The 24,721-nt window shown below is 37.8% G+C and overlaps 1 protein-coding gene across 1 annotated transcript; it reads left to right on the top strand.

Moving 5' to 3' along the window:
* The first annotated feature begins 4,519 nt into the window (after positions 1–4,519).
* LOC311277558 (interferon-induced very large GTPase 1-like) lies at positions 4,520–24,510 on the top strand. The gene is made up of 5 exons (XM_084387907.1): positions 4,520–4,609; positions 14,320–14,620; positions 15,976–16,064; positions 16,854–17,451; positions 18,727–24,510. The coding sequence occupies exons 1-5, from the start codon at positions 4,532–4,534 to the stop codon at positions 22,857–22,859; spliced, it is 5,199 nt and encodes a 1,732-aa protein (XP_084244033.1). The 5' UTR covers positions 4,520–4,531; the 3' UTR covers positions 22,860–24,510.
* Positions 24,511–24,721: the final 211 nt, after the last annotated feature.

Below are 24,721 nucleotides of genomic sequence, written 5' to 3'. Positions count from 1 at the left end.
AGGAGATAATTAAGTGATTCATTTAGTGATGATTGAGCATTATTGAAGACACCTGATGTTAACAAGCAGAATCACTGAAGAAGAAAATCACAAATTGTAAGTTACCATTAAGGTGATGGGTGTTTGCTTTAGTTGGGCTCTAGACCATTATATGTTTACTTTAATTACTGTTGTTTGTCTGCTGTTATTGATTTAAAACAGTTAAATGAACAAAGTAAAATGTTATCTTATAGTGTTGGTTATGTTTTGACATAAACATACTGTGATCTGACAAGTGAAACATATTAAGATAGTTTGGTTTAACTTGTTAGCAGAAGTTTTGTGATTCTTCAGCCTATGATTATCAGGACTTTGCTTATTATTCAAAATATTTAATAAACATTGCTCTGATCAAAAAGACGTTCAGACATCAATAATCAGCCTGTGAATCTCAACAATGGTGACAATAATAAAGCATGTTGCAGTGGCTGCCACCAATCACAACTCATTAATGGCTCCCATCATGCATTGCGGTATGAATAAATTATGATCTGAATTGACTATGACTCTATGTAATTTACTTTTCCTCATTGAATATTCTGCTCCTCACCATTGTTGAGATGCATAGACTGAATCTTGACATCTGTGTGTGCCTAAAATAATGATTTTTCTTTTAAAAACTTTTAAGAAATTATTTATATTATATCAAAAATTCTGGCCATTTATTCAGATTCACAGTTATGCTGTAACCAACAACATAAATCGAATTCAGTAAGAAGGATCTTAATGAACTCAGTGATCAAGTTCAAATGATGATTGTCATAATATATCCAACACAGATCACTTTTTATTCTTTGTTCAACTGGCAGTTTTAACTCAAATACAACCGTCAAACAAAATCTAAAGTAGCAAACACATGAAAGGCTCAGAGCCCAACTAAAGCAAACACCCATCACAATAATGGTAACTTACAATTTGTGATTTTCTCCTTCAGCGATTCTACTTGTTAACATCAGGTGTCTTCAATAATGCTCAATCATCACTAAATTAATCACTTAGTTATCTCATTAACTTAAACACTCTTGAGTGTGGACTCATACACTCCCAGGGGTGTTAATTTAACACTGGAGGTTTTGCTGTGTACAAAGAGCCGTAGTTAACTGACAAGCTGAGCCATATCGCATTAAAAATCGTTGGCGATACGTCCGCGATATTGATGTGATTTGGCTCAGCTTGTCAGTTAACTACGGCTCATTGTAGTAAATGCCGCTTCATCTGAAAGCAGGTGATGGCGATTTACTACTTATCAAGGAACCGGCATTACTGATGAGATGCGCATAACAATATCGCGATTTAAATCGCCCAGCCCTATTAAACACAACTACAACACAGTTGTCATCGTTTACTCATGACTCAACATTTTTCACACTTATTTCTAATGATGTGACCAAACCAACTGTACAAAATACAAGTCAGTTCAGAGTGCCAAAATTGACTCGAAATATTGCGCTGAATGTTGATACCAACAATGGATGAAAAATATAAGAGGAATAGGAGGCTATGTAAGATGTGGTGAACAAGGAGAAAGAGGATGAGAACGAGAAAGAGCAAGGTGTGGAGAATGTTGTCAAGGCTGGATCTGGCTTTAGGATCTGGATCTGGCCTGCTTTAGGATCTGGATCTGGCCTGCCGACAAAACATTGTCTATGATGTGATTGTGGACAAAGTCCTCCAAATTTCAACAAGATTAGCTTGTTGCTATTAGCTTAAACATTGTTTTTAAATATAGTGCATACAAGATTTTACAGTCTAGGGTGTCAAACACACATCAAGAATCAGCACATGAATCTCAACAATGGTGACAAACGAAAAGCTTCATGCCGCAATGCATGCTGGGTGCCACCATAGTACAAAACTCATCCATGACTCCCAACATGCATTGCGACATTAAGCTTTTCGTTTGTCACCATTGTTGAGATTCATGTGCTGTTTCTTAAAGGGGACCTATTATGCCCCTTTTCACAAGATGTAAAATAAGTATCTGATGTCCCCAGAGTGTGTATGTGAAGTGTTAGCTTAAAATATCCAACAGATCATTTTTTACAGCGTGTTTAATTTATCACATTTTGGTGCTCAGAGAAACGCACCTTTTCAGTGTGTGCCCTTTTAATACAAATCAGATGCTGCTGCATGGCACTGGGGGCAGAGCCATAGATATCATATAATAAAGGCTAGATGTCTCGTGCGCGCTGCTGGCCAATGGAGGTCGACGTCCGCACGTGGCGGCCATCTTGCCACAGACAGCTCGCTCACTCGTTAAATGGTGCATGTACTTTTAAATAACCATAACTTGCTCAATTTTCTACCGATTTTCAAATGATTTGGTTTGTTATAAATGTTGTCCCTTAAAAATATACTATGGAAGTCAATGGGACCCAGAAACTGTCTGGTTACTGACATTATTCTAAATATCTTTATTTGTGTTCAGCAGAAGAAAGAAATTCATACAGGTTTGAAACAATATGAGGGTGAGTATATCATGACAGAATTTTCATTTTAAAGTGAACTATTCCTTTAACTCTTATTATATCTATTGTCTTTTTTGGCTGTTGTGACAGTGTGTTTGTCAAACACATTGGCAGCAGCAAAGAAAGCTAAAGTGAAACGAGATCAGGTGATGATGGTTTTCTGTTGATGGTTTTATAATCATCATGAAACAGCCTGATTCACTGAGGTTTTTTATAATCTAACAATTAAGTTGTTCCACTAATATATTCACATCACAAACCCTGTGTTACTGCAGCATGAGATCCAGCAATATAACATCAGTTTAAATCTTTAAACAAACATGAAAAAAAAATTTAAAAAAATAATTGGATATCACACACAGATATCAACAATCAGCATATCGCAACATGAAGTTTCTTTAATGTCATGTGATTTACTGGAAGGCAGTAGCCTACAGATCACCTCTGATTGGCTGACATGTATATTCGCATAAATTAATTACAAGCATTTAAGAGACAGACTTACACAGTTTACTAGGGCTGGGCGATTTAAATCGCGATATTGTTATGCGCATCTCATCAGTAATGCCGGTTCCTTGATAAGTAGTAAATCGCCATCACCTGCTTTCAGATGAAGCGGCATTTACTACAATGAGCCGTAGTTAACTGACAAGCTGAGCCAAATCACATCAATATCGCGGACGTATCGCCAACGATTTTTAATGCGATAAGGCTCAGCTTGTCAGTTAACTACGGCTCTTTGTACACAGCAAAACCTCCAGTGTTAAATTAACACCCCTGGGAGTGTATGAGTCCACACTCAAGAGTGTTTAAGTTAATGAGATAACTAAGTGATTAATTTAGTGATGATTGAGCATTATTGAAGACACCTGATGTTAACAAGTAGAATCGCTGAAGGAGAAAATCACAAATTGTAAGTTACCATTATTGTGATGGGTGTTTGCTTTAGTTGGGCTCTGAGCCTTTCATGTGTTTGCTACTTTAGATTTTGTTTGACGGTTGTATTTGAGTTAAAACTGCCAGTTGAACAAAGAATAAAAAGTGATCTGTGTTGGATATATTATGACAATCATCATTTGAACTTGATCACTGAGTTCATTAAGATCCTTCTTACTGAATTCGATTTATATTGTTGGTTACAGCATAACTGTGAATCTGAATAAATGGCCAGAATTTTTGATATAATATAAATAATTTCTTAAAAGTTTTTAAAAGAAAAATCATTATTTTAGGCACACACAGATGTCAAGATTCAGTCTATGCATCTCAACAATGGTGAGGAGCAGAATATTCAATGAGGAAAAGTAAATTACATAGAGTCATAGTCAATTCAGATCATAATTTATTCATACCGCAATGCATGATGGGAGCCATTAATGAGTTGTGATTGGTGGCAGCCACTGCAACATGCTTTATTATTGTCACCATTGTTGAGATTCACAGGCTGATTATTGATGTCTGAACGTCTTTTTGATCAGAGCAATGTTTATTAAATATTTTGAATAATAAGCAAAGTCCTGATAATCATAGGCTGAAGAATCACAAAACTTCTGCTAACAAGTTAAACCAAACTATCTTAATATGTTTCACTTGTCAGATCACAGTATGTTTATGTCAAAACATAACCAACACTATAAGATAACATTTTACTTTGTTCATTTAACTGTTTTAAATCAATAACAGCAGACAAACAACAGTAATTAAAGTAAACATATAATGGTCTAGAGCCCAACTAAAGCAAACACCCATCACCTTAATGGTAACTTACAATTTGTGATTTTCTTCTTCAGTGATTCTGCTTGTTAACATCAGGTGTCTTCAATAATGCTCAATCATCACTAAATGAATCACTTAATTATCTCCTCAGCCCTAAATGCCGCTCCATCTGAAAGCAGGTGATGGTGATTTACTACTAAATCAAGGAACCGGCTTTACTGACGAGATGCGCATAACAATATCGCGATTTAAATCGCCCAGCCCTACAGTTTACCATAGACTGTAGCAGAGTAACACATGCAGTTACAATGGCTTTCTGCAATTACTGTTGTATGATATGCTGCAGAAAACCTTCGTCTGCTGTTTTGAATCCAGATTCACTTCAGGTAAGTCAAATTTGACTTCATCTCAGTTAGAGTGTTAGCCAGTTACAAATGTGATAAAGGAGTGAAATCACAAACATGATCCCCACCCCAAGGTGACAATAGAGATCTCTTTGTAAAATCTGAAAGATTTAAGATTTAATAAAAAAATAAAAAAAAATCACATCACAATTTTCACATTTAGTTGACAAATTGACTTTTGGCCATTTTAAGGATTTAACTGTAAATAGGTCACTTGAATGCTAGGGTTTCATTTTTAATGTAATATAACTATATGTGTATCAAGTAAGCATTTGTGAAAGTGACAAACACATCTTTTTTAAGTTCTGTTTTATATTGTATATGTTCAATATTTGTATTATTCAATATCAGTGTAATGGTAATGTGGGTTATTTAAATGATCAATAGGCTGTGGAACTGGTATATAAATGCTTCCAGTAATGTGTAATCTGATCATTACAGGCATCTGACAAGTATGAAGGATGAAACCTGCAAAATTACAAGTAAATGTGAATGATAAATAAACATGTAGACTCCCAGATTTCCAGTGACCCTGAGGATAAAAAAATAAAATAAAAATCTTAATATTAAAATAAAAATTTGAATGTTTCTAATGTAGTGAACACATTAGTAAATTAATTTTATGACTGTATTTACCAAAGTGTTTAATACATTAGTAATAATTTATTACATTTATTTATTCTTACATTTTGTGTGTAAATAGTGTTCATGTTAATTTAGATTTTTCATTGTTAAGTTGATGCCATACACATTGTTCTCAGAAACTCTGAAAGTTTTGTGCAATAGGTCTTAACAAATGACACATGGCACAAGAAAGTTATTTTACAGATACATGTAGTACATCCATTTTCACTGTTTGGGCTCCAGAAATCTAAACTTTACTTTCACTTTCTGGGTGATTGTTTCAGAAATAAATAAACATGAAAATCAAGATTGTCTGTCTGTTCAGAATCTATGTATCATTCGTTCAGTCATTTTTTTTTGGATTTAATATTGAAAGTAGAAAAATGAGAAAACAGTTCCTTTTTACTGTTGAAATGAAAAACAAGAATTCAGCTTGACTTTTCGTTTTTCGTTCTGAGGTAGAAAAATGAATAAACTGATGAGAAAAAGATGAAATGTAGTTGCAATAAATGAGATAAGAATCTGCACATAAGCTGCAGCAGCGGGGGACTCTTATTCTGCTGTACGGAACTGAGGAAGAACTGATGACGGAACAGTTTGATCTTCGGCTGACAAATCAGAAGAAAGGGGCGTTTCATTCCCGCCCACATGTAGAAATCGAATATTCAAGCTGTTTATTCATTTTTCTACCTTCAGAACGAAAAATCAAGCTGAATTCTTGTCTTTTGTTTTTTTGGAACTGTTTTCAAATTTTTCTACTTTAAATATTAAAGGTGCTGTATGTAGCCTTTTTACCAAAATGAATCCTTTTTTTATTGCCTGTGTGTGAAGGGGTTGTAATCTCACATTAAAATTTTCCAGTTTTCGGGTTTTGCTATTACCTCTGAAAGCAAGTATTCTTATTTTTATGTGAAGGTCCCGGGTCGGATTTACCGCCAGTGACGTCACCTGCATGCGCGCTCCCGAGCCTCTCGACTCGTCTAGCCTACTGACTTTGCACTCAACAGCGACGACACTGCAACTTATGACATGGACTTATGACTTATGCAACTTATGACATGTCTGATAACACTAAGAAACGGCCTGCGCCCAGCAAAACACCGACTCCAACACAAACTCCACATATTGATAAAAAAAAGAGTTTTTTTCTGCTGAAGCTCGTAAGGCCAGACGTGAATCGGATGAACTTCGGGTAAAAAACACGGATCAACATCGGCAGGGCATTTGAATCATGGAGAAACCTTATCTACAAACCTAGAATGTACATTTCCTGAAGAAAATGTGAAGTATGTTAGTGCTTGCAGTGGCAAAATTCGGCACGGTTTATAGGGTTCCATACTTATCATGGTACGAGCATGGAGCATTAGTTCAACGTCAAGCTGATAAAAGTAGCCTATTATTGTAACGTTGCAGTGGGAGTTTACCATAGACTGTAAAAAATAGGAGTTTACCTGAGTTTCCAGCATGTTGTGGGATGCTTTGTGTGTTGCGTCTCAGTCTGGCCACAGTGCTTGCTCATAAATTCGAGCACGCGTAAGAGCATGCGCTTGTAAACTTATTGGTTGCAATCTGAAACATCACCACTAGAGGCCGCTGAAAACTACATACAGCTCCTTTAAATAAAAAAAACGTCTGAACGAATGATACACGGATTGTTCAGAACCAAAATTCTCAAAAATCCAACTTGAAGTGTTTCTCGTTCTCCAATGATTGATGATTATTTTTTAGTTTTGTTAAGAGGAGAGTCTACGGAAGCCCTGAAACGCAAGGTGAGAAAAAAAAAAAGAAAACTTATGTAGTTATTTCGAGATATTAAGTCGTTATTTCAACATAATATCTCGTTATTTCGACATAATATCTTGTTCCCTTTCGAGAGGTCTCACTCTCTCCTATTGCATAAGTAGCTTATGCTATGGGAAAACTCCTTTTCTCGAGAATATTGAAGCCAAAATTTTAAAACGCAGTGCAGCTGCACAGCATACACAGATGAATGGTGAAAGCGGTCATTGCGGTCATGGAGGGGAGGTAGGCCTTTACAGTAAGAACCTAGTTGACATTTCAGGACTGCGCTGTCGTCGCGTCCAGGCACAGGTCATTCATCAAATCTGGATACAGCCTGGATCCGGCGGACTGCGGTAAACCTCGGGATAAACAGAGAGACTAATATTAGCGTAGACTAGGGTGACCACCCGTCCCGCGTAGCGCGTGCGCGCACAGCGTTTGAAGCCCAATTCATGCGTCCCGCAAATTGAGACCGTGTCACGCATAATCTATGCTGCTTGCTCAAAAAAAAGTTGGTCGCTCTATATCCTCGAGCCCCAAGCAGACAAACGAACATTACTTGACATTTCAGCACGCTATTGTTGCCACACAAACCCCTCAGTTGAACTGCTGACTAGGTTGTTGTCAACTTTTTCGTTGTTGTCATGACAGCGCACGCACGCACATACCAGACACACTGGGAGGGAACTTTTAGATGCGCGCTTTCCAATTCGAAAAATTCGAGAAAGAGACTGAAGGTGATGATACACAGGGCAACTTTTTGAGAAATGTTGCTGGGCAATCTTGCCGGTCGATTGTTTCTTGGGCACTTTCCCATTGAAAATGAGCAATACATTTCTATCTGGATAAGTTAGATCGATCGTGGGCCCTATAAGAATAGAACGCTATTCTTCTTATGATGTAACGAGTACATCAGATTTTATGGGAAGTGTTCCCGGTTCCGGCTGACCTAATCTATGCAGCCTAACATTGAATTATGAAAATTAAGGAAATCTATAATGTGTAATGTGTATGCTAGGTCAAAGAGATGTGTTTTTAGTCTAGCTTTAAACTGACAGAATGTGTCTGCTTCCCAGACAATGTTAGGAAGAGTGTTCCAAAGTTTTGGTGCTAAATAGGAAAAGGATCTACTGCCAGCAGTTGATTTTGATATTATAGATATTATCAACAGGAATTTTGAGATTGCAATAGTCTTGAAGGACTATAATGCGTTAAGAGCTCACTCAAGTACTGCGGAGCTAAACCATTTAGTGCTTTGTAAGTAATCAACAATATTAAAAAATGTATTCGATGTTTAATAGGCAGCCAATGCAGTGTTGACAGAACTGGGCTAATATGGTCATACTTCCTGGTTCTGGTAAGAACTCGAGCTGCTACGTTTTGGACCAGGTGTAATTTGTTTATTAAGTGTGCAGGGCAACCACCCATAATAGCATTGCAATAATCTAGCCTTGATGTCATGAACGCATGGACTAATTGTTCTGCATTTGTCAATGAGAGCATATGAAGTAATTTAGATATATTTTTAAGATGGAAAAATGCGGTTTTACAGATACTAGACACGTGACTTTCAAATGAAAGATTGGTATCAAAGAGCACACCCAGGTTCCTAACCGACGACGAAGACTTAACAGAGCAGCCATCAAGTGTTAGACAGTATTCTAGATTATTATGTGAAGAAGTTTTTTGTCCAATAATTAGAATCTTTGTTTTTTCAGAATTAAGTAGTAGGAAATTACTACTCATCCAATTTTTTATATCACCTATACATTCCGTTAATTTAGTGAATCGGTAAGTTTCATCAGGGCGTGAAGAAATATAGAGCTGAGTATCATCGGCATAACAGTGAAAACTAATGCCATGCTTCCTAATGATATCTCCCAAGGGTAGCATGCACAGAGTGAAAAGCAGTGGTCCTAGTACTGAGCCTTGTGGTACGCCATACTGAACTTGTGATCGATGAGACCCCCTGGTTCACACGGGAACTGCAGCAAATGAAAACTGAGGGACGTATCCTGGAACGCTGCTGTAAACAGTCTGGTCTAACTGTTCACAAGCTTGCTTTCCGCGACCATCAAAAGGCTTATCTTAAGTCCTTGAAGGGTGCACGCTCTAAATTTTACTCAAACCTCATAAATAAAAATACTATAAATTTTAAGCAGCTTTTCTCTACAGTAAACAATTTCTTGAAGCCAAAATCATCTTCATCCACTGAAACCACAGTGGAGCGATGTAACAGCTTCATTGACTTTTTTAGATCTAAAATCAACAACATCCGCTCTTCAATATCTGTCTCTTCCTCCCTGTCTCCACCGTCCTTGAACCCTCTGCCCAGGAGATTGCCCTTCCTTTCGCACTTCACTGAGGTTCAGCAGAGCTACGTTGAGGAAACCATAAAAAAAAAAAAAGCCGTCCACCTGCACCTTGGATCCCATACTGTTTTGCTTAAGTCATTCATTTCTAGTGTCAGCCCAATTATCACTGAGTTTATTCATCTCTCTCTCAAAACTGGTTTTGTCCCTCTTGCTCTTAAAGCTGCTGTCATCTGTCCAATACTCAAGAAACCAACCCTAGATTTGGAAGTTATGGGAAATTATAGGCCGATCTCCAATCTCTCCTTTCTGTCAAAGGTTCTAGAGAAGGAAGCCGCCTCTCAGCTTCACAACCATTTAAAACACAACAATCTATTTGAGATATTTCAATCAGGCTTTTGTTCGGCCCACAGTACCGAAACAGCTCTGCTCAGGGTGACAAATTACCTTCTTATGGCAGTTGACTCAGGATCATCATCATTGCTAATTCTCCTCAACCTAACAGCGGCATTCGATACAGTGGACCATACCATTCTCCTGGACCACCTCCACAACACAGTTGGACTGTCAGGAAAAGTACTGCAGTGGATTCCTTTCTGGTAGGACTGAATGTGTTATACTGGGAGAATGTGAGTCCAGGCTGCTCCCTGTGGTGTTCCGCAGGGGTCGGTTCTCGGCCCAATCTTATTCATTCTTTACATGCTTCCCCTCGGTTCTATCATCAGCAGACATGGACTATCCTTCCATTGTTATGCTGATGACTTGCAACTTTATAGCAAAACTGCCCCAAGTCTCTCCATAGCCCTGTCACAACTCACCACATGTCTTGAGGAGATAAAGGCATGGATGAAAAGCAACTTCCTCCAGCTGAACTCTAATAAAACTGAGGTACTACTTGTTGGCACTCCTCATCAGATCCACTCCTCTCCCATATCTCAGTTTATCTTTGACGACCAGGTCATCACTCCCTCCTCCTCAGTCGTAAACCTGGGGGTTCGGTTTGACCCGCAGCTGACCTTCAATGACCACATAAAACACATTTGCAAAACCTCCTTCTGTCATCTTCGAAATATCTCCAAACTCCGTCCCCTTCTATCTCTTCCAGATGCAGAGAAACTTGTTCATGCCTTTATTTCCACCTGGCTAGACTACTGCAACATACTCTTCATTGGGATTTCTGGCAGAAATATTCAGAAGCTACAATACATCCAGAATAGTGCTGCCAGTGTCCTAATGAGAGTCTGAAAATATGATCACATAACTCCCATTCTACACTCACTGCACTGGTTCCCTGTTTCATTCTGGATTTCATCCCTGTTTCGATCCTCCTCCAAGGGTTACTTCAGGCAGTAGTGCGGGTGGACTTGAGGATCACGATGAACACGCTTCCTTCGGGGAACCAACCCCCTAGGAACCCTCATCCCTCCCACGCTCCGCAGCCAGTAGAGCCGCCAATGGAATCCGCAGCCAATAGATCCCCCTTTGGGTGTGGCAGCGGTGCCCGAGACGGACCCAGAGATGATGGCCATGCTTTCCCGGGCCCCATGTCCCGAGCCCTAAGCTGGATGATTGGTTTATTGGGGTGGCGCGTGCTGGTTTCTTAGCAACTGGTGCCTTTCTTCCCGGAGGTGCATTAGGAGCTCACTGGGGCGTGGACGGCACCTTTCACGGCCAGAAACCGTCCCGGTGGCTCCTCCTTCCTCACCACCCTTCATGGCGGGGCGGCTAAGGGGTACACACGCATCCCTCCAGTGGAGTGGGCCATTGCAATGCAGCTGTGCCCCAACTCCACTTGGCGCGGAGAGCCGTTTCTTCCTTCTCGGGCCTGTAAGTACTCGCCAGAGTTAACCGGCAAGGCTGTGCTGCCTCCACCCCATCGCCTGCGGTCCCTCAGTCTGCTCATCGCCGAGGGCCTCCTCCTGCGTCTGCCCTCGCCGCAGCAGCAGCTTCCTTCCAAGCGGCGCCAAGGAGCCAGTCGCAGGCGGGCTGCCTCGACCGTCAAGGCCCCCGCCAAAAGAGGCGGCAAAGGCAAGGGTAAGCAGTTCTAAGATGGGCGACCCGGAGATGGATGGTACTGCTCTTCGGGAGATGGTGGCCACACCACTCCCTCCCCCGGTAGAGGGTCGGGTGGTAAATCCTTTGTTTCCTTTTGTTGTTAACTAGCAGGATTTAGTTAAATTGATGTTTCTAACTCATTTAAGTCTTTTTCCTAGTGGACTCAAATGAAATATTTAATGGCAATTGACCAATCGATTTCCTCAAATAAAATGAGTTATCAGGTTTTAATTCAGTGCATTATTAATAACAGTAACATACTGTAAATTTTACAGTATAATTGTAGTTTAATCTTACAGTTAAATCCGACCTCTAGTTCATAAACGCCAGAGGAGAACTGGCCCCCCGACTGAGCCTGGGTTCTCCCAAGGTTTTTTTTTCTCCATTAGGTCACCTGATGGAGTTTTTCGGTTCCTTGCCACTGTTGCCTTTGGCTTGCTCAGTTGGGGATATTTAATTTAATTAATCTATCAACAATACTATTGATCAGCATTACCAAACGTAGATGTTTTCCACTAGAAACAAACATTGATGTATTGTTTTAATTTAATACTGTGAAGCTGCTTGGATACAATCTATGTTGTGAAAAGCGCTATATAAATAAACTTGACTTGACTTGACGAGTTTATGATGTACAGTACTCTTGTAAATTTACAGGCTTACTGGCAACCAAAATTGCAAACCAATGTTAGCCTGGATGCCAGCCGAACTAAGGGCCCCGCCTAGGGCTGCACGATTAATCGCAATAAAACCGCACACAATTTGGCAAAGGCTGTGATTATTTTGTGTGCAGCTTGTCAAGTGAGTGCGGCTGATTGGTAGTAAATACTAGGGCTGGGCGATATATCGCACGATATTGTTATGCGCATCTCATCAGTAAAGCTGGTTCCTTGATTAGTAGTAAATCACCATCACCTGCTTTCAGATGGAGCGGCATTTACTACAAAGAGCCGTAGTTAACTGACAAGCTGAGCCATATCGCATTAATATCGCGGACGTATCGCCAGCGATAATTCATGCGATATGGCTCAGCTTGTCAGTTAACTACGGCTCTTTGTACACAGCAAAAACTCCTGTGTTAAATTAACACTCCTGGGAGTGTATATGAACACTCAAGAGTGTTGAAGGTAATGAGATAATTAAGTGATTAACTGAGTGATGATTGAACATTATTGAAGACACCTGATGTTAACAAGCAGAATCACTGAAGGAGAAAATCACAAATTGTAAACCACCGCTATGGCGATCATTGTTTGCTTTAGTTGGGCTCTTGACCCCTTATATTATTAACTTTAGATTTTGTTTGGCTGCTGTATCCGAGTTATAACTGCCAGATGAACAAAGAAAAAAGTGATCTGATGCTGTTGGTTATATTATGACATTCATCATTTGAACTTGATCACTGAACTCATTAAGATCCTTCTTTCTGACTTCGATATATGTTGTTGGTTACAGCATAACTGAATGTGCATAAATGCCCAGAATTTTTGGTATAATATAAAGGATTTCTTAAAAGTTGTTTAAAAAAAAAAACTTTCTTTTAGGCACACACAGATGTCGAGATTCAGTCAATGCATCTCAACAATGGTGACGAGCAGAATATTCAATTAGGAAAAGTAAATTACATAGACAATTCAGATCATAATTTATTCATACCGCAATGCATGATGGGAGCCATTAATGAGTTGTGATTGGTGGCAGCCACTGCAACATGCTTTATTATTGTCACCATTGTTGAGATTCACAGGCTGTTTATTGATGTCTGTGTTTTAAATGAATTTATTTGAAAGACTTTTGATCAGAACAATGTTTATTAATTATTTTGAATTATAAGTAAAGTACTGATAATCATAGGCTGAAGAATCACAAAGCTGCTGTTAACAAGTTAAACCAAACCATCTCAATAAGTTTCATTTTTCAGATCACAGCATGATTATGTCAAAACATAACCAACACTATCAGATCACATTTTACGTCGTTCATTTAATTGTTATAAATCAATAACAGCAGACAAACAATAGTAAAAATTTAAAGTAAACATATATGGGTCAAGACCCCAACTAAAGCAACCAATAATCGCCATAATGGTAACTTACAATTTGTGATTTTTCTCCTTCAGTGATTCTGCTTGTTAACATCAGGTGTCTTCAATAATGCTCAATAATCACTTAATTAATCAATTAATTATCTCATTAACTTTAACAGTCTTGAGTGTTAATTTAACACTCATATTTTAACACTTTACACTCTTGAGTGTGGACTCATATACACTCCCAGCACCAGGAGTGTTAATTTAACACCGCTCCATCTGAAAGCAGGTGATGGTTTACTACTAATCAAGGAACCGGCTTTACTGACGAGATGCGCATAACAAATATATATATATTTATTGTAGAATTAAAACACTTTATACCAAATGTCAAAACAGTTACTCGAATCAATGAACAGCACTAATAAGTTACCCTTTAAGTTTTCACTTAGTGTTATAATGCACAGCCAGCACAAAGACACATAGAATGACAGAACTAACCTAATTATAAGCAGCATCATTTAAAATTAGATGAAATTTGTGATAGCCCAAAGCTGACTCACAAAGCCAATATACTGCTGGCTCTTCATCATAGCTTTGTAGAGTAAAAGCACTGGCAGTACATACATTTTCATTGTAATTAATTTGTAAAAAGACTGATTCCTAATTTGTATTTGTTTTAATTTTTTAGCCACTTGTTCTTGTTAGGCTTTGTTGTTGAAAAAAAGCTTAACCCGTTAATCTAGAAGCCAGTCAACTTTTAGCATCAAAGAAGCTATTGACATTTAAAAAAAAAAGACAAAACCCGTCATCAGAAGGCGATTTTAGGCAGAATATCAGTCTTGTAGGCATGTAGTTTGTAACTCACACCCTCATTATCTTCTCTGCAGACAGAACAATCTCTGGAGACAGTTGAACTTTTAAAGACAAAGGAATCTCTGAAGGCAGAAGAATCTCTGAATACTTCAGAATCTCTGAAGACGGAACCTCCAAAGAAGGAAGAATCTCTGAATATGTCAGAATCTCTGAAGACAGATGAACCACCGAAGACAGATGAATCTCTGAAGACAGATGAACCACCGAAGACAGATGAATCTCTGAAGACAGAAGATTCTCTGAAGACAGAAGATTCTCTGAAGACAGACAAACCTCCAAAGACAGAAGAATATTTGCAGAATTCCTTAATGCCAGGTAAAAACAATATTTTACATAATTTAAGTATACACCCTGATATCCAGAGGTGGAAAGTCCAGGGGTCAGAAAGTAAAAGTCCTGCCATATGTTTATTCCACCCATGAACTCACACAGCAAAAACTCCAGTGTTAAATTAACTCTCCTGGGAGTTTATTTGGCTCCAGACTCAAGAGTGTTAAAGTTAATGAGATAATTTAGTGATTGATTGAGTGATGATTGATATTTATTTATGTTATAACTGCCAGATGAACAACAAGAAAAGTTGATCAGGTAGTGGTGGTTATGTTTTGACAATCATCATTTGGTCTGAATCACAAAACTAATTTAGAGAATTAGGTTTAACTTGTTGATTACAGCAGCCTGTGATCCTACAGTGCACTATTGCCAGCATTTTCAATATAATATAATCAAAAGACTCTCAATACGTGTCATTTTTCAGATCACAGCATGATTAAGTCAAAACATAACCAACACTATCAGATCACACTTTACTTTGTTCATTTAACTATTATAAACCAATAACAGCAGACAAACAACAGTAAAATTTAAAGTAAACATATAAGGGTCAAGAGCCCAACTAAAGCAAACACCCATAACCATAATGGTAACTTACAATTTGTGATTTTCTCCTTCAGTGATTCTGCTTGTTAACATCAGGTGTCTTCAATAATGCTCAATCATCACTAAATTAATCACTTAATTATCTCATTAACTTTAACACTCTTGAGTGTTAATTTAACACTCATATTTTAACACTTTACACTCTTGAGTGTGGACTCATATACACTCCCAGCCTCAGGAGTGTTAATTTAACACCGCTCCATCTGAAAGCAGGTGATGGTGATTTACTACTAATCAAGGAACCGGCTTTACTGACGAGATGCGCCTAACAATATCGTGCGATATATCGCCCAGCATCATACAAAACTCAGTGGCTCCCAGAATGCAAAGTACAGGAGTACAGTCTAGATTAGGTAGAATGTAAGTGTAAGGAAAGCATGGTCATGCAGGTTTACATTGCACAACATCAGGAACATCAGGACCTTCCTAACTGAGCATGCGGCACAGCTTCTCGTTCAGGCCCTTGTCATTTGTAGACTGAAATATTGCAGTGCTCTTCTTGCTGGACTTTCAACTCATAGGTGCAAATTAACCTCTACAAGTGATCCAGAATGCAAGCAGCATGACTGGTCTTCAACAAGCCCAAAAGAGCCCATGTCACACCTCTGTTCATCTCTTGCACTGGTTACCGGTTGTTGCTCAGGTCACGTTCAAGACATTGGCTGCGTTTACATGCAAAGTTGAACCCTAAAATCGTCAGTGGTAATATACTGCTGTTTTCTCTCTTTTAGATTCACCTGAAAACACAGAGAATTGTGTAACAGGAAACAGCCTCTGTGAGCAGTTGACTGGCGGCTTTGAATCAAATGATTCAATAAAGGTGAACATTCACAGAAAATCTTTAGAGGAGTTTTAGTCTTGTTTTATATTAATGCCATTTTCTTCCATTATCTGTGTCACTGTATGTAGACATCACACATACTGAAGTTCTGTGAAGTCTTGTGCATGTGTATTTTCAGAAAGAAAGCCTTCAGGATTTTAAGTAAAACAAACAAACCTGATATTATGGTTAAATGTGAGGTATACATCTTCTGTGATGCCAGTGGCATCTAGTGGAATTACAAAAACAAAGCATATTGTCTCAACAGTTAAAAGTGAACAGTAAAAGTTCAGCCATTTAAAGACATATTTTTGGGGTGTTGCCATGTGTTAAAAGTAAGCAGTTGAGTCGGCTAAGTAATGTTTGATCATAAATAAAATGTACAGCTGAAACTTGATTATCAAACATTATTTGATCCATCACAAACTTGTTTATTTGATTATGTGACCCAACTGAAGGTCTACTTGAAATGAATTTAGACATGCACTTCTGTAACAGAGGAAGGGGGGAAGGGGAGCACAATAACTTGTTTGGGACTGATCTGAGAGGACAGCTCTTAATGTTTTATTGTGCCTGGGAGGCTCAAAGGGCGGTGATAAACCCATGAATGTCATATTAATTGTATAACTTGGTTTAATAGACTGTATTTTACTTTTTAATCTTGCACCTTTAAGTTTAAAATAACTTTTAAAAGTATCACATGGCCTTTCACATTATCAATTTTGAATATAATTGCATGTGAATGAAACTAAATTAAATAAATCTATTATTATTCTGTCTATTAAACAGAGAGAGAACATCAGTTCCTGCCGACCGCAGGAAAAGACTGAAAGTGAAGAAATACAGCACCTGTTTCACAGACTTCATCTTCACAAGAACAATAAACTGAGAGCTGCAGATGTTCTTCAGATAACTGAACATTCATTACAGTCCCATGAGTCCTGTGCTGAAAAGGAACTGATTCAGACTTTCCTACAAAAACTACTGATGATGGACTACAAAGCAAGATACATTAATGTTTATAAGGCCAATGAACATGATAAAACACAACAAAGAGACACTGACATATCCGAAGACATTGGTGATATATTCCAAGCAGTGTCATTGTATAACAAAGGAACAAGTCAAACTGATCGCATTCACCCGATGGATGTTCAGATGGCCGTGTTTCATTGTGCTGATGGTTTCCTGAAGCAGCTGATGGTCACTAAACTGTCCCAGTGTCAGTACGCTCTGCCTCTTCTTGTTCCTGATCCATTCACACAACAGATTGAGTTTCCTCTCTGGACATTCAGACAAATCAACAAGAGCTGGAAGACGAGAAACACCAATAATGAAACCTCAAGTCAAACCCAGACGGTCTACAAGGCACACAGCAAAAACTCCAGTGTTAAATTAACACTCCTGGGAGTGTATATGAGTCCACACTCAAAAGTGTAAAGTGTTAAAATATGAGTGTTAAATTAACACTCAAGAGTGTTAAAGTTAATGAGATAGGTAAGTGATTAATTTAGTGATGATTGAACATTATTGAAGACACCTGATGTTAACAAGCAGAATCACTAAAGGAGGAAATCACTAATTGTAAGTTACCATTAAGGTGATGGGTGTTTGCTTTAGTTGGGCTCTTGACCCTTATATGTTTACTTTAAGTTTTACTTGTCTGCTGTTATTGATTTATAACAGTCAGATGAACAAAGAAACAATGTGATCTGATGGTGTTGGTTATGTTTTGACATAATCATGTTGTGATCCGTAAAACAAAACTTATTGAGATGGCTTAACTTGTTAGTTACAGCAGCTCTGTGATTCTACAGCACATGATTTTCAGTATTTTTCATATAGTCCAAAAATATTTCATAATCATTGTTCTGATCAAAAGACTTTTAAATGAATTTATTTAGAAACACAGACATCAATAATCAGCCTGTGAATCTCAACAATGGTGACAATAATAAAGCATGTTGCAGTGTCTGCCACCAATCACAACTCATTAATGGCTCCCATCATGCATTGCGGTATGAATAAATTATGATCTGAATTGTCTATGTAATTTACTTTTCCTAATTGAATATTCTGCTCGTCACCATTGTTGAGATGCATAGACTGAATCTTGACATCTGTGTGTGCCTAAAAGAAAGGTTTTTTTTTCAAAACAACTTTTAAGAAATCCTTTGTATTATATCTAAAATTCTGGATATTTATGCAGATTCACAGTTATGCTGTAATCAACAACATAAATCTAAGTCAGAAATAAGGATCTTAATGAGTTCAGTGATCATTTTCAAATGATGATTGTCATAATATAACCAACATCATCAGATCACTTTTTTTCTTTGTTCATCTGGCAGTTATAAGATACAACAGCCAAACAAAATTTAAAGTAAATGTATAAGGGTCAAGAGCCCGACTAAAGCAAACACTGATCACCATAATGGTAACTTACAATTTGTGATTTTCTCCTTCAGTGATTCTGCTAGTTAACATCAGGTGTCTTCAATAATGATCAATCATCACTAAACTAATCACTTAATTAGCTCATTAACTTTAACACTCTTGAGTGTTAATTTAACACTCATATTTTAACACTTTACACTCTTGAGTGTGGACTCATATACACTCCCAGGAGTGTTAATTTAACACTGGAGTTTTTGCTGTGCAGAAACTCCAATGGTGTCTTTCTTCAGGTTTGGCTCTGTGTCTTCATCCAAGTCTCATCTGATGAACAGTCTGATCAATGAGAAACACAACACGTTCTTCCACAGGAACTGCCCAGGCAGCAGCAGAACCAGAGTCCTGATGGATGGAGTGGTGGAGATTGCCTGGTTCTGCCCCTCTGGATCATATGATGATAAATTCACTGACTGTGTTGCGTTCTGTAATCTACACGGTGATGCAGGAGACCATGAGAAACAGCTGGAGATCCTCACTGAAATGGCCTCAGTCAATGTTGTTCTTCTACCAGGACTTCAGAAAAAAGACAGAAGTGCTGAAAAGATCCAGAACCTGTTCAGAATCACAACGCCGCTTATTTGTCTTTTTACAGAGGATGAATCTACTTTAATGAAGATGAAGAAAGGGAAATTTAAGATTGGTCTGAAAGACAGAAATCAGTCAGATGTATCTGAAGAACTCAGAAGAGCCATAAATGATTGTTTCTCAGAATCATCTTCCACTTTCAGACTTATAGATCTGTCCAAACACTCAGACATCAGAGTAGATGAGGAAGATGATGAAGACTGCAGGAGAGGAAGAGAAGCAGCACAGGAGATGATGAGTTTACTGGAGGGTAAAGATCTGACAAAAATCAAAAAATCATTTCTGCCCTGTCAGGGAGAACTGTGGCATCAGTGGAGTCAGAAGAACAAAGAACTACATCGACCTAAAGGAGATAAGATAGAAATGGAAACAGGTGGAAAAAAAACAGAAATGAAGAAAATCCGTGAACAACAGCATGAATGTGACACCGGTGAGTTTATGACACAATTTAATAAAAAAAATTACTCAAAAACTGAACTTGAAAAGATGTTTTTTCTCAAATGGCTCAGAATCCTCTTGGATGAACACTCATCTGATGACCTTTCTGTTCTTCATCACAAGTATGATGAAAAGTGGTCAGCAGTTTTAAAACTGAAAGACAAAAAACCTGAACAATTCAAAGCTGAACAAACTGAACTTGAGAGAATATCTGAGGATCTTCAAGCTGCAGCGTTTGGTATGGAGCACATCATGAGGGAGATCAGTCAGATCTATGAATCATGTTCATCTGTGAAGAAGAACAAGAAAGATCTGCAGTTTGACTTCTCTTCTCTCCCGAGTCTTGCAGCAGAGATGATGATCTCTGGATTCCCACTGGAGCTGATGGATGGAGATGCTGCTCATGTTCCTCTGGTCTGGATCTCTGCTGTTATAGATGCACTCATCCAGAAACTGGGAGACCAGAGAGTCTTTGTGCTGTCAGTTTTAGGGATTCAGAGCTCTGGGAAATCCACCATGCTGAACGCCATGTTTGGACTCCAGTTTGCCGTCAGTGCTGGCAGGTGCACCAGAGGAGCTTTCATGCAGCTGGTCAAAGTCTCAGACGAGCTGAAAACACAAATGAAATTTGACTATATTCTGGTTGTTGATACTGAAGGTCTTCGTGCTCTAGAACTGGCTGGAAGATCAACAAGACATCATGACAATGAACTGGCCACATTTGTTGTTGGTCTTGGAAATCTGACCTTGATCAACATCTTTGGAGAAAACCCATCTGAGATGCAGGACGTTCTTCAGATTGTTGTTCAGGCTTTCCTGAGGATGAAGAAGGTAAATCTGTCTCCCAGGTGTGTGTTTGTGCATCAGAACGTCTCAGACGTCACAGCTGGAGAGAAAAACATGGAGGGAAGGAGACGACTGCAGGAAAAACTGGATGAGATGACAAAACTCGCTGCTAAAGATGAAGTCTGTGATGCAGAATGTTTTAGCGATGTTATTAAATTTGATGTTCAGAATGATGTGAAGTATTTTGCTCAGCTCTGGGAGGGAAGCCCACCCATGGCACCACCAAACCCAAACTACTGCAAAAACATTCAAGAGCTAAAGGAATCTATTAAAACTTATGCATCAAAGTCACATGGATTAATGCTGATAGACTTAAAAGATCGTATTAAAGATCTCTGGGAGGCTTTACTGAATGAACAATTTGTCTTCAGCTTCAGAAATTCTCTGGAGATTTCAGCCTACAGAAAACTGGAGACCGAATACAGCAAATGGACCTGGAGTCTTCGCAGTGCTATGATGGAAACTGAGAACAAACTACACAACCAAATAGAAAATAAAGCAATTCATGAAGTTGAGGAAACTGATCTTCAAAGAGAACTGAAGAAGACAAGAGAAGAAGTGGAAAAATCAATGTCTGAATTCTTTGAGAAAGACAAAGATATAGAGATACTGATTCAGTGGAAAACATCATTTGAAATCAAAATCAAGGAGCTTCAGGAAAACATTGTGAGAGAAACAAAGAGGAAATTAAATGAAGTTCTTCAGCAGCGAGGCCTGAAGAAAAAGATTGATGATCAGAGGACACATCATGAAAACACTCTATTTGAAAAGAGCAAAGAACTTGCCTTAAAACTGAAAGATAAACCAAATGATGAAGAAACACTGAACATAGCGTTTAATTCATTTTGGAAAGAGAGTGTAAAGAAGATCATATCAGACACTCCTCCAATCAAAGACATTGACATAATGAGAGATGTGAGAGTGATCCTCAGTGACACCTATGGAAGTGTTTCTGTAGATCAAAGGATGGAGAACAGTGATGTTTTCTCTGTGCCCAGTTTTTCAGATTATGTAAAAGTTAAAAAATCAAGTGGATTTTTTACATATGCCCTCAGATCCGCTGAGAAGTTAATTTGCGGTTCTCTATCTAAAGAGGATGAAGTTCAAATAAAATCATTTGTCACAGATGTTGCTCAGCATACAGACAAAGAGATTCAATCATTTAACATTACAAAGATGGGCTACAACAAGAGCTGCATTCAACAACTCACTGGTTACATCAAGGCAAGCATAGTACAACATGAGGAAGGACCAGTGAGATATGATTTCAAGAATGAATTCTTCAGGGATTTGGTTATTTCCATCTGTAAGAGAGCAAACAAGATGATCACTGACCAACACAGACTGTTCAGGGAAGCCAATGATCCTGTAATATATGTTGAGAAGAAGAGAGAAGAGTACTATAGTATTTTCCAGAAATACTGTCATGGAGCAACATCAGCGGCCATTTTTGGTGAGATCATCTGTCAGAAACTTAAAGAGCCCATTGAGCAGAGTGTCTTCAAGAAGACTGCCAGAGATCTGGCTGGTGAAATGAGATCAAACTGTGAATCACTGAATGGAAACAGATCAAAACTGGAGAAACACATCCTGAAGACACTGGCAGAAGAGAAGGATTTTGACAAATACATGAACTACATTCATAAACCCAGAGATCACTTCAAGAGTTTCATCAGAGATGAAGTCAGTCGGTACAACACTGATAAGTTCAGTGTCAGTGTTTTACCCAAGATGAAGAAGAACATTGAACTCCTGCAGCAGAAGATCATGAAAGCAGCTCATGAATCTACTGAACATGTTCAAGTGAACACAGGAGATGTTGGTTTGTGGTTGAAGAGTTTCACACAGCAGCTCTCAGGTGTGCTGATCTTCTCTGAAAAAGACCTCAGTGGAGTGAATCATGATGATGTTGATGTGAAACTCCTAGAAGATGTGATAAGACAAGAACTTCCTGCTATAATATTGGACATCAGCAGTAGATTCAACATAGACACATTTAATGAAAAACTGGACCACAAGGAGAGACCAGATGAGCTTCTGATTGATCACCTCTGTCAGTGCTGTTGGGTTCAGTGTCCATTCTGTGCAGCAATCTGCACCAACACCATAGAAAACCATGATGGAGATCACAGTGTTCCTTTCCACAGAGTGGATGGAATTAATGGAATGCATTACCATCAAACAGAGAATCTCAGTGCTGTTTTTTGCACCACTGAAGTAACAAGTGATAAAAGCTTTCGTGTATCTGATGTGTGGTTTCCATATAAAGAATACAGAAGAGCAGGAGGAGTTTATGCGAAGTGGAGCATCACCCCTGATCACTCTGAACTGTCCTACTGGAAATGGTTTGTGTGCAGATTCCAGAAAAATCTGGAAAATTATTATAATAAAACATTCCAGGGTCGTGGTGAGATTCCAGATGAATGGAGAAAGCACAAAAAACAAGATGCTATTCAGAGTTTGGATAAATAATTTGGAGCTTATAAAAAATAAACTAACAGAAACAAAAAAGAAGACATAACCCCCCTTTTAAATAATGTATGTACACTGTAAAAAAACAAAAAAAAAAAAACAATAAATGATTGTCATCTATGGCTGCCAAACAAAAACCGTAAAATTAAAATAAAATATCCTGATTTAAATTAAGTGCAAAAAACTTTAATAGAAATTTTACTTAAATGTTTTACAGAAAAACTGTTATTTTACAGTTATTTCCTGAATTATTACAATCAAACACCTTCACAAAAAAAGTAATAAAAAAGTAAAATGACTGTCAGCAATGGCTGCCATACAAAAACCGTAAAATGAATGTAGAATATCCTAATTTAAATAAAGTGCAAAAGACTAAAGACTTTTTTAACAGAAAAACAGTTGTTTTACAGATATTTCCTGAACTGTTACTAAAAAACACATAAACTGTAAAATGCTAATCCCTTGCAGTTAACGACATAAATGAATTAATGTGACTATGTCACTGCATCAGCAACTACACAGTTACAACAGTCAGTTAAATAAAGCAACATGCAGCATAACATCAGTATTTCTCTGCTCATCCTGAACTGAAGCACAGGCTCTACTCTTCAGCACAATGGTGACACACAAAACAGACACAACAGAACATCCCAACAGAACATTAACTCTCAATATCTCAGTATCTTCACCTCTTTGAGAATTTTTTTATTTTATTATTGAGAAATAACAGAGGTTTAGATGTTGATGTTTTATTGAAAATAATAAAGTTTGATGTCACCATTATGGTGATCAGTGCATGATTCAATTGGGCTCTTGATCTCGTCTTTTTAACATTTGTATTTCTCTGGCGGCTTTAACTGTGTGTTTCTGATGCACATTTGTTATTAAAAAATGCAAGAGAAACTCAGCTCAGATGATGCTGGTTGCTTTTAATAATCGTATAGTCATCATGTAGTGGCCTGATACTGATACTAGCTGGAGTCTAATATCTGATTAAATCAATTAATATTAGATTTTAATTTTGCATGCCAATACTGCTGTTGAACATCCTGCAAGTGCTGTGATACTCTGATAGATTTTAATATATAATACAGAAACTGTTTTGACAGGATCATGTAGACTCACACAGACATCAAGAATCAGTGTATGAATCTCAACAATGGTTACAATAAAAAAATTCAGATCAACTCTGAACGTCAAAACAATCTACAAAAGTCACAAAAAACTTTGTTGATTGTCACCATTGTTGAGATTCATATGTTGATTCTTGATGTCTGTGTGCATTAATTAAAAGAAAGTCACAGCTCAAGACATTTTCTGTTAAATGGATTTTTTTTTTTTTTCAGAATACCAATTGTCATAATACTGATGCCACAATATCACAAGGGTCATGTGAAAAATCATGTGAAATTATAGTCTCTATATAAGTTATATCTAAAATTCTATTCTCTATATATGTTATATAAACTAAGATAATATACTCAGAGGATTGACTCAAAGTCATATCAGTGAATCACATAACAAACGTGTATCAGAAACACAGATAAAGCAGAGAACAAATTATGCTAGAAAGTCTAACATAAAAAAAAAAATCCGACTTTATTTATCATAAAGCCATCAACATCTAAACTTCTGTTCATTAAAAAAAAAAAAAAAAAAAAAAATCCTTTTAAAAAGTGAAGATTCTGAGATATTGAGAGATCTGTTAGCGTTTAATGTTCTGTTGCTGCCAGTCATTTGAATTAATTCAGGAAATACCTGCAAAATAACAGTGTATTTCTGTAAAACATTTAAGGAACATTTCTGTTAAAGTTTTTTGCACTTTATTTAAATTAGGATATTTTACTTAACTCATCTCAATG

The sequence above is a fragment of the Rutilus rutilus genome (assembly GCF_951802725.1).
Source record: "Rutilus rutilus genome assembly, chromosome: 1".
In the NCBI taxonomy this organism is placed as follows: Eukaryota; Metazoa; Chordata; class Actinopteri; order Cypriniformes; family Leuciscidae; genus Rutilus; species Rutilus rutilus.
The sequence above is the reverse complement of the archived record's forward strand: the minus strand, read 5'-3'. Positions and strand labels throughout refer to the sequence as shown.